Source organism: Palaemon carinicauda, chromosome 7 (assembly GCF_036898095.1).
Source record: "Palaemon carinicauda isolate YSFRI2023 chromosome 7, ASM3689809v2, whole genome shotgun sequence".
Classification (NCBI taxonomy): domain Eukaryota; kingdom Metazoa; phylum Arthropoda; class Malacostraca; order Decapoda; family Palaemonidae; genus Palaemon; species Palaemon carinicauda.
In genome coordinates this window covers 158699867-158712366 of record NC_090731.1, presented here as the reverse complement: position 1 = coordinate 158712366, position 12500 = coordinate 158699867, and the positions used below count along the sequence as shown (strand labels likewise).

General features: G+C 35.3%; 1 protein-coding gene across 1 annotated transcript in view; it reads left to right on the top strand.

Annotated features, from left to right (window-relative positions):
• The window catches only part of LOC137644607 (G-protein coupled receptor GRL101-like), a 132417-nt gene that overhangs the window by 55049 nt on the left and 64868 nt on the right, over nucleotides 1-12500 (top strand). The window contains 1 exon segment of the mRNA XM_068377561.1: nucleotides 7618-7716. Coding sequence (XP_068233662.1) covers nucleotides 7618-7716 — 99 coding nt within the window.

Below are 12500 nucleotides of genomic sequence, written 5' to 3'. Positions count from 1 at the left end.
TGCAAAGGATGGTTCTGAATGCAGAGGATGGTACTGTCTGGGAACATCTGAATGCAGAGGATGGTACTGTCTGGGAACATCTGAATGCAAGGGATGGTACTGTCTGGGAACATCTGAATGCAAAGGATGGTAGGCTACTGTCTGGGAACATCTGAATGCAGAGGATGGTACTTTCTGGGAACATCTGAATGCAAGGGATGGTACTGTCTGGGAACATCTGAATGCAAAGGATGGTAGGCTACTGTCTGGGAACATCTGAAGGCAGAGGATGGTACTGTCTGGGAACATCTGCATGCAGAGGATGGTACTGTCTGGGAACATCTGAATGCAAGGGATGGTACTGTCTGGGAACATCTGAATGCAGAGGATGGTACTGTCTGGGAACATCTGAATGCAAAGGATGGTAGGCTACTGTCTGGGAACATCTGAATGCAGAGGATGGTAGGCTACTGTCTGGGAACATCTGAATGCAGAGGATGGTAGGCTACTGTCTGGGAACATCTGAATGCAGAGGATGGTACTGTCTGGGAACATCTGAATGCAAAGGATGGTACTGTCTGGGAACATCTGAATGCAGAGGATGGTACTGTCTGGGAACATCTGAATGCAAAGGATGGTAGGCTACTGTCTGGGAACATCTGAATGCAGAGGATGGTACTGTCTGGGAACATCTGAATGCAGAGGATGGTACTGTCTGGGAACATCTGAATGCAAGGGATGGTACTGTCTGGGAACATCTGAATGCAGAGGATGGTACTGTCTGGGAACATATGAATGCAAAAGATGGTAGGCTACTGTCTGGGAACATCTGAATGCAGAGGATGGTACTGTCTGGGAACATCTGAATGCAAGGGATGGTACTGTCTGGGAACATCTGAATGCAGAGGATGGTACTGTCTGGGAACATATGAATGCAAAAGATGGTAGGCTACTGTCTGGGAACATCTGAATGCAGAGGATGGTACTGTCTGGGAACATCTGAATGCAAGGGATGGTACTGTCTGGGAACATCTGAATGCAGAGGATGGTACTGTCTGGGAACATATGAATGCAAAAGATGGTAGGCTACTGTCTGGGAACATATGAATGCAAAAGATGGTAGGCTACTGTCTGGGAACATCTGCATGCAGAGGATGGTACTGTCTGGGAACATCTGAATGCAAGGGATGGTACTGTCTGGGAACATCTGAATGCAAGGGATGGTACTGTCTGGGAACATCTGAATGCAGAGGATGGTACTGTCTGGGAACATCTGAATGCAAAGGATGGTAGGCTACTGTCTGGGAACATCTGAATGCAGAGGATGGTACTGTCTGGGAATATCTGAATGCAGAGGATGGTACTGTCTGGGAACATCTGAATGCAAAGGATGGTAGGCTACTGTCTGGGAACATCTGAATGCAAAGGATGGTAGGCTACTGTCTGGGAACATCTGAATGCAGAGGATGGTACTGTCTGGGAACATCTGAATGCAAAGGATGGTAGGCTACTGTCTGGGAACATCTGAATGCAGAGGATGGTACTGTCTGGGAACATCTGAATGCAGAGGATGGTACTGTCTGGGAACATCTAAATGCAAAGGATGGTAGGCTACTGTCTGGGAACATCTGAATGCAGAGGATGGTACTGTCTGGGAACGTCTGAATGCAAGGGATGGTACTGTCTGGGAACATCTGAATGCAAAGGATGGTACTGTCTGGGAACATCTGAATGCAAGGGATGGTACTGTCTGGGAACATCTGAATGCAAGGGATGGTACTGTCTGGGAACATCTGAATGCAGAGGATGGTACTGTCTGGGAACATCTGAATTCAAGGGATGGTACTGTCTGGGAACATCTGAATGCAAGGGATGGTACTGTCTGGGAACATCTGAATGCAAAGGATGGTAGGCTACTGTCTGGGAACATCTGAATGCAGAGGATGGTACTGTCTGGGAACATCTGAATGCAAAGGATGGTAGGCTACTGTCTGGGAACATCTGAATGCAGAGGATGGTAGGCTACTGTCTGGGAACATCTGAATGCAGAGGATGGTACTGTCTGGGAACATCTGAATGCAGAGGATGGTACTGTCTGGGAACATCTGAATGCAAAGGATGGTAGGCTACTGTCTGGGAACATCTAAATGCAAAGGATGGTAGGCTACTGTCTGGGAACATCTGAATGCAAGGGATGGTACTGTCTGAGAACATCTGAATGCAAGGGATGGTACTGTCTGGGAACATCTGAATGCAAAGGATGGTAGGCAACTGTCTGGGAACATCTAAATGCAAAGGATGGTAGGCTACTGTCTGGGAACATCTGAATGCAAGGGATGGTACTGTCTGGGAACATCTGAATGCAGAGGATGGTACTGTCTGGGAATATCTGAATGCAAGGGATGGTACTGTCTGGGAACATCTGAATGCAGAGGATGGTACTGTCTGGGAACATCTGAATGCAAGGGATGGTACTGTCTGGGAACATCTGAATGCAGAGGATGGTACTGTCTGGGAACATCTGAATGCAAGGGATGGTACTGTCTGGGAACATCTGAATGCAGAGGATGGTACTGTCTGGGAACATCTGAATGCAAAGGATGGTAGGCTACTGTCTGGGAACATCTGAATGCAGAGGATGGTACTGTCTGGGAACATCTGAATGCAGAGGATGGTACTGTCTGGGAACATCTGAATGCAGAGGATGGTACTGTCTGGGAACATCTGAATGCAAAGGATGGTAGGCTACTGTCTGGGAACATCTGAATGCAGAGGATGGTACTGTCTGGGAACATCTGAATGCAGAGGATGGTACTGTCTGGGAACATCTGAATGCAAAGGATGGTAGGCTACTGTCTGGGAACATCTGAATGCAGAGGATGGTACTGTCTGGGAACATCTGAATGCAAAGGATGGTAGGCTACTGTCTGGGAACATCTGAATGCAGAGGATGGTACTGTCTGGGAACATCTGAATGCAGAGGATGGTACTGTCTGGGAACATCTGAATGCAAGGGATGGTACTGTCTGGGAACATCTGAATGCAGAGGATGGTACTGTCTGGGAACATCTGAATGCAAGGGATGGTACTGTCTGGGAACATCTGAATGCAAAGGATGGACAGAATCATGAAAAGTCTTATGCAACAAAGAGCTAACTGAACGACGTTACCAGAGATTAATATCTAGAATAAGAAATTCATTACACCGAAAGATTAAAGTTTTCTTGCTTGAGGGTACATTCGGGCACACTATTCTATTTTATATCTCTTCCTCTTGTTTTGTTAAAGTTTTTATAGTTTATATAGGAAATATTTATTTCAATGTTGTTACTATACTTAAAATATTCTCTTTTTCCTTGTTTCCTTTCCTCGTTGGGTTACTTTCCCTGTTGGAGACCCTGAGCTTATAGCATATCCTGCTTTCCCAACTAGGGTTGTAGTTTAGCAAGCAATAATAATAATAATAATAATAATAATAATAATAATAATAATAATAATAATAATAATAATAATAATAATAACAAGATGAGATTTAGCAGGTAAAGAACAGACAGGAGAACAAGGAAACAAGGCAGAATGCAAGAAATTAAAACAGTTCTTCAGAATAAATTGGTCAACGAGAACCTTAAAAGACATCCACTCCTCCACATCTGCAGTTTTGAGTTACATACAAATATGAGTATAATTGCTTGTAATCAATTTGCCTCGGAAAATGAAGGGTCAAGCACAAATATAATGGTTTGAACAGCCAAGAAAAATCTATTGTTATTATTATTATTATTATTATTATTATTATTATTATTATTATTATTAAAAATCTGTTATTATTATTATTATTATTATTATTATTATTATTATTATTATTATTATTATTATTATTAAAAATCTGTTATTATTATTATTATTATTATTATTATTATTATTATTATTATTATTATTATTATTATTATTATTATTAAAAATCTGTTATTATTATTATTATTATTATTGAAAATCTGTTATTATTATTATTATTATTATTAAAAAAATCTGTTATTATTATTATTATTATTATTATTATTATTATTATTATTATTATTATTATTAGCCAAGCTACAACCCTAGTTGGAAACGCAAGATGCTATAAGTCCAAGGGCTTCAACAAGAAAAAATACTCCAGTGAGGAAAGGAAACAAGGCAATAGAAAAACTATATAAGAAATAATGAAAAGTTTTGAGCTATATATAAATATGAGTGCAATTGCTTGAAATCAATTTGCCTCGGAAAACGAAGGGTCAAGCACAAATATGATGGTTTGAACAGCTAAGAAAAGTTTGTTAGAACAAACAAGCCATTAGCGAAACCACCGAACTATACGTGATCTTTTCGAATTGTACTCGGTCGAGCATCAAACTTAGAATTATCTATGGTGAAAATCTCTACAGTTTAGAAATAAAACTTTCAATAACAACTAAAGATATGGGGAGCTGCTTGCTTGTTTAAACTGTATTGTATTTACATATATGTTATTTATTTATTTTTTATTTTTATTTACTTCTATATTAATGAAATTAATTTCAGCTTACTTTTGATATTCTGCATATCAATGCTCTTTTTTTTTTTTTTAGATTGTTCCTTCTAATGATTAAAGTAGCTGTTACCGTGAAACTCGTAGTCTTCTCTCTCTCTCTCTCTCTCTCTCTCTCTCTCTCTCTCTCTCTCTTCTCTCTCTCTCTCTCTCTCTCTCTTTCTCTCTCTCTCTCTGTCTTACGCACACACACAGACATACAGATCACAGAGTAAGATACTAATCAACAGATCATCTATGCATATTTCAATCTTTCTCTAAACATGCACAGTAAAAATCTTTACAGAAATATTTCGGCTCTCTCTCTCTCTCTCTCTCTCTCTCTCTCTCTCTCTCTCTCTCTCTCTCTCTCTCTCTCTCTCTCTCTCTAAAAAGTCTTTACAAAAGTATTTACACAATTCCTTTCTCTTTCTCTCACACGGACAGTAAAATATTTACAAAAGTATTTCGGCTCTCTCTCTCTCTCTCTCTCTCTCTCTCTCTCTCTCTCTCTCTCTCTCTCGAATTGTACTTATGTTCGAACTTCACACATATATCAATCATGAGTCTGTTTAGCCCCCCCCCCCCAAAAAAAAAACACCTAGAACAAACATGGTGGTTCGTTTATAACAACTTATACATTTAATTACGAAAGTATCTGCAGTTTAAAGGTTTAAAGTTACACTAGCAAGCAGGACAATGCCCTAGAGACTGACCATATATACATGTGATCAGCGCCCAAGCCCCCTCTATACCCAAGCTAGGACCAGGGAGGGCCAGGCAAAGGCTGCTGATGACTCGCCGGATAGACCTATAGGCTCCCATTACCCCTCATCCTTAGCCCACAAGAATGGTAAGGTTACAGACACTAAAGGAACTAACGAGTCTGAGCGGGACTCGAACCCACGTCTGGCAAACATCCGGTAGAGACGTAATATACTATTTTATGTCCTCTGTTTAAGATCATGTATAACTTAGCACTAATATACTTGGTTTTCGTGTTAAGAATTCTATTATAGTGAACGCGACCCGTCAAAATGACGGCGAAATATATTACACTCGCATACGAACACACAGATTCAACCCTTCCCACTCCCTCCCCCTTTCCTAACTACAACATGGCAGTTTTGGTTTCCGGGTGTACCTCTCGGAGTACCCACCCCCTCTCCTCAGGGCATGACTAACCCTGCTACCCCTACTTAAGGGACTGGATGACACCAAGTAGTTATACGTCTGGCACTGCCGATCAGCGTGACCTGAAAGATATATATATATATATATATATATATATATATATATATATATATATATATATATATGTATATATATATATGTATTATATTATATATATATATATATATATATATATATATGTATATATGTGTATATATATATATATATATATATATATATATATATATGTATGTATGTATATATACATATGTATATACATATATATATATATATATATATATATATATATATATATATGTAAATATATATACGATGTTCCTTCTTTTATATGAGGTATTAATAGCAATCATATTTCATATTGTTTTATTGTAATGATAATTTGCCTATTACCATCTAAAGCTGAAGGTTCGAAAAGTAATATTCTTTTATACTTTTTTACGATAACTAATATCAACTGTTATTGATGAAGTAATATTTAAAATATCTAATAAATACTAAGACCGACATGCAGTCAATCATTATAAGCTTTTCCTTCAATTTTTTTTCATAGAATGTAATATTAATTACTTAATTTAGTAAGAGAATTTAAATCACACTTTATTGAAGCATCACTTTTGGTATAACCATTCTACTGAGGGATTATTAGTACACTATACTAAATTTTTTTTTTTAATGAGGCGCATTTGCACTGACTCGCAGTAGTGCCCTATTAGCTCAGAAAAGCTTCCTCCTCTCTGATTGGTTAGAATTATCTTGTCCAACCAATCAGCGATCAGGAGGCTTTTCCGAGCTAAAGGGGCACCGCTGCGAGTCAGTGCAAATATGCCTCGCTAAAAAAAATTACTATAGTGTACGCGACCCGTCAAAAATGACTGCTAGATATTCAGATGCACCCACCTCTCACCTGGGTATGTCTCCTCCCTCTCCCCCTACCCAAGGGACGGAGAGAGCTGAATGAATGCTTTTTCAAAGTCTCTGACATCCTGACATCGAAGGTCATTGACGCTGATATCGTTCATTATAAGATAAAGAATAAAAGAATATTCAATTGAAACCAGAAAATTAAATATGTTTTAAAAGTTAAATAACATTAAGAAGACCTGCTTCTGATATAAATTTAAAAATGCCACTAGTATTGTACGACACATCATGTCCAAGGATCTTGGCAAGGATGAACCTGCCATCCTCACCCCGAGCCTCAAACAGATATATATTTCTTTCTGTGCGTAACTGTATATATATATATATATATATATATATACATATATATATTTATTTATATATATAATTATATATATATATGTATATATATATGTATATATATTTATATATTCTATATGTATATGTAAAATATATATATATATATATATATATATATATATATATATATACTCTATATATACATATATATATAGATATATATATATTTATATATATATCTATATATGTATATATATAATTATATATATATATATGTATATATATATGTATATATATATTTATATATTCTATATGTATATGTAATATATATATATATATATATATATATATATATATATACTCTATATATACATATATATATAGATATATATATATTTATATATATATCTATATATGTATATATATGTATATATATACATATATATATACATATATATATATATATATATATATACATATATACATATATATATATATATATATATATATATATATATATATATATATATATGCAGTAGGTTCATCAGTTTTGGTGAGAATGTGGTTTCCGCGCGTACATCTCTGTGTAACCCCTCACCCTGAGGTATGATTAGTTCTTTTATTTTTCTTATCCACTACTTTGCCCTTCATTATCTAAAACCGAATAGTCTTTAACTCTTATGTAATCTTCATTCCAGAGGACTTCGCAATCTGTGGCTCGGGCAAACTCGTGCATCGCTTCTACTGGTGCGATGGCTGGCCTGATTGCCAAGACAACCATGCTGATGAGCTGAACTGTGAGTGGAAATGGTGATTCTTATTTGTTGTTATTGGAGGGCCACAAATAGATAAGAGATTTGTGGCCCGGTGGTAAGTCACTGGAACCTCAGTTTCTTTGGTCCGAGGTCAAATACAGGGCCAAAACAGAAGCTATTATCATTAAGTTAATTGCCCCTTGGGTCTCTGGTCCCGAGGCAGAGTGAATTCGGTATTAAGAGGGGTTTATGACTTATATGAACCCATACACACACACACACAGACACACACACACACACACACACACACATATATATATATATATATATATATATATATATATATATATATATATATATATATATATATATATATTTATATATGTATATATATATATATATATATATATATCTATGATATGAATATATATATATATGATATATATATGTATATATATGTATATATATGTACAGTATATATATACAGTATATATTTAGCTAATACTGAGGAAAAACAAAAGATATAAGGTAGCTATAACTCCTCTTATTTGTTAAATCATGTATCATTAGGGTATGAGTGATGTACAGTTGGACACAGGAATTCCTGGCACATCTCTCTCTGAGGAAGTGCATCCTGTCACACTAATCCTACAAGGATTTCGAATAAAATCCTAGAAATAACTGTTTAATTAATTTACATGAGAGTTAAGTGTGCTACTGACAAATCTATATTTTGTAATGTATTATTCAGTTTAAACTGAAATTCATATCTATAATCCCTAGGCCTATATATCCGTATTTGGTATCAAAATGAATAAGTTTTCAACCCATCTCCCTTTAAGCATGTTGCACTTTGATATCAATATCAGTATTTGCTAATTGCCAGATTAACTGACATGGGGGATGTTCACATAAGACCACTTTCTCGAATGACACCTGAATCTTAAAATCCCCAAAAGAGATTAAGGCAGAGCTGTCTCGTAAAAATGACAGTTTGTTAAGCCTCTGGAATTGTAAGATCTTCCAGGAGAAACACACGTGGCTAAGTTCCGCCTCCAGCATATACCATTAAACCTATTTGAAAGGACAAGTGTTGATTAGCCATTAGTATTTTGAAACAAACCCTCACTAATATTTCAGTTAAATTTCTATCTTTTTTTGGATCCCAAATCATTCAACGCAGTTATCCCTCATGTTGCTAATTGCCAGATTAACTGAACCCCATAAAAATGATGGTTCATTAAGCCACTCCGATTGCCAGACCTTCCAAGAAAAACACATGCAGCTAAGCTACGCCTCCAGGATATATCATTAAACTTTCTTGAAAGGTCACGTGTTGATTAGTCATTTGTATTCTCAAACGCCCATCACTAATACTTCAATTAAATGTTCTATCCTTTTTTGGAACCCAAATCCCTCGTAAATTTCTACTTGTATTTCAAGTAAATGGGGCCACCCGCTGGTACTTTAAACTAAATCCCGACCCTTCCTAGGCCCAAATCCTTTGACACAGTTTACCTCCTATAAATCTTTACCTGACCATTGACTATCCGAGATTAGTAATAACCTATCCAGTCCCCTCAAGCAAAAGACTGAATACATCTCCTTCAATGTTTTATCTTTATGGCCGGATTACCATTCCTTCGACATCTGCATTTCCCCAGGACGTCATTTTGTTCACCGTTACCAATGAATCCATCCATGGGCAGGCCTCACAACTTCATTATGCTGAAACCGAGAGAAAAAATGCCTGCCTCCTTCCCTACCCGAAGTTGGACATTGCCTGAGACTGCAAAGGCAGAATCAGTTTAACCACCGTGAAGAAAAACCCAACTACCACACTATTGTGTTAAAAAAGACCCAGTTTAACAGCCCTGAAGAAAGAACCATACTACTAATTAAAAAAAAAAAAAAAAAAAAAAAAACTTGTTTTGTTAAAAGAGATACAGTGCAACATTCAAGAAGAAAAGACTAAATTCATTTCTACTAATTATAACTTGTTTGTACTTAAAGGAAGTAAGTTGATAAATCATTCATCACTGCAACTTAACACACCCCTGGCGAAGGTGATCGTCTAACTAGGAATAAATCAACAAGGAACTAATACTCTAGTCTAGTACATATTCCTACTCTACCCAAACTACTGAAAAAAATTTCAAGTAACAACCCCCCCACCGGTATCTCCACGGTTAATAGTTTACATAGGACATATCTGTTTTGACGCTGTTACTGTTTTTAGAATGATATATTGTTAACTTATTCTCATCAATTATTTATTTCCTTATTTCCTTTCCTCACTGGGCTATTTTTTCCTGTTGGAGACCTTGGGCTTATAGCATCTTGCTTTTCCAACTAGGGTTGTAGCTTGGCTAGTAATAATAATAATAATAATAATAATAATAATAATAATCTGGGGGTTGCTCTATCCATCCCCTTGTTAATGAACTATTGAAATTAGAGGACCAAAGGTTTGCATGTTAGAAGGTACTTGGCGATAAATGGGCCGTTGTATGCAGTGCAGTGTTGCCAGATATGGGGATTTATCCCTAGATTTGGGGATTTTATTTGTCTGCTGGGGATATTCTGTACAAATTTAAATGAAGAAGCAACAAAGATGAGTAAACCTTTACATTGTTGCAATTAGTTTGCTTGCACTTATGTGAAGTATAGCGAGTCATTTCTATATTATTAAAGCTTACAGGATCAGAAGAAAATATAATTGTGGAAATGGGGATTTTTGGGTTGTTTTGGGTTTTTTTATCATGAGTTTTGGGGATTTTTAGACTTTCTCATCTGGCAACACTGATTCAGTGTCTCCCATTCAAGAGTGGGGTAAAGATGTGACCCCCTTTCTATAGGCCCTTAGTGCCAGTCCTCAAGGGAGTGGTGCCAACAATTCCACCACAACATATTTACAGAGCAGCAAGTAACCAAAGAGCTATTGTAGGGAGCGATGAGAGAAGTGGTGGCCGGAGGCTACATGCAGGAACTTGCCATGCAGTAAGGGTGTGACAGGGTGCCATTCCTCAGAGAGGAGTATGTCAGGAATTCCTTTGTAAAACTGTACACGAGGGACAATGGTAAAGATAAAAAAAAGGGGAAATAAGAAGTAGAAAGTTTCTCCAAATGGTTATTTAACAAAGTACTACATATATATATATATATATATATATATATATATATATATATATATATATATATATATATATATATATATATATATATATATATATATATATATATATATATATATATATATATATATATATATATATATATATACATATCATCATCATTATCTCCTCCTACGCCTCGGTTAGATTTCGCCAATCGTCTCTATTTTGAGCTTTTAAATCAATACTTCTCCACTCGCAATCTCCTACTTCACACTTCATAATCCTCAGCTACATAGGCCTTCGCCTTCTAACTCTTCTAGTACCTTGTGGAGCCCAGTTGAAGGTTTGGTGAACTAATCTCTCTTGGGGAGTGCGAAGAGCATACCAACCAAACTATCTCCATCTACCACTCACTATGGTCTATATATATATATATATATATATATATATATATATATATATATATATATATATATATATATATATATATATATATATATATATGTATATATATACACATGTATGTATGTATTTACATGTGTGTATATATATACAGATGTGTATTTATATATATATATATATATATATATATATATATATATACAGTATATATATACATGTGTATATATACACATGTATATATATACATGTGTATATATATACACATGTATGTATATATATATATATATATATATATATACATATATATATATATACATATATATGTATATATATATACATATATATATAAATATATATATATATATATATATATATATATACTGTAGTCATATAACAGAAAATGAGAATGAGTGGGAAAGAAAATTCTTTTGTAAGAGAAAAACTTTGTCTGGTTTGTTTCCGAGAGCAGGAAAAGTTGTTGATGGATTTAATAACAAAAGAATCAGTGGCTGAAAGTATATTTGATTATCCTTCGGTAGAAGTAAGAGTCAAAGTTTTAATCTCTCTCTCTCGCTCTCTCTCTCTCTCTCTCTCTCTCTCTCTCTCTCTCTCTCTCTCTCACACACACATACACCTACGTAGACCATAGAATAAGGTTTTAATTAATACATCATATACTACATATCTCATTCATGAACACTAGAAATCTCTACCAATATATCTATACCCGAGTCAAAAAGGTATTTTAGAAATGTATACAATGAGAGAACGATTACGTGTCAAGGAAACTGTGGTAAAAGAAGCATTTGGGAGAGTTTCTAAAATTTTACGATGTTCATGGTCCATTCTAATAGCTAGAAATCAATATTTCTTTTATCTTAAACAAAATGCCTTTTTCTTAATTGATATTTTAGTACTTCTAAGCAGCACTGTCGTCTAAAGCTGAAATCCTGGAAAATGATATGCCATAATTTCAGTAAGAACACTATTTTCTATATCATTATCCCACTATTTTGATAAATAAATCCTGTCTCTCATACCATATATTTATATATCATTATCCCACAATTTTGATAAATAAGTCCTTTCTCTCAGGTCATATGCTTATATATCATTATCTCACTATTTTAGTAAATAAACCCTTTCTCCCAGGTCATATTTTCATATATCATTATCCAACAATCTTAGTAATATATCCTTTCTCTAAGGTCATATTTTTCTATATCATTACCCCATTATTTTAGTATATAAATCCTTTTTCTCATGTCATAATTTTATATATCATCCTCTCACTATTTTAGTAACTAA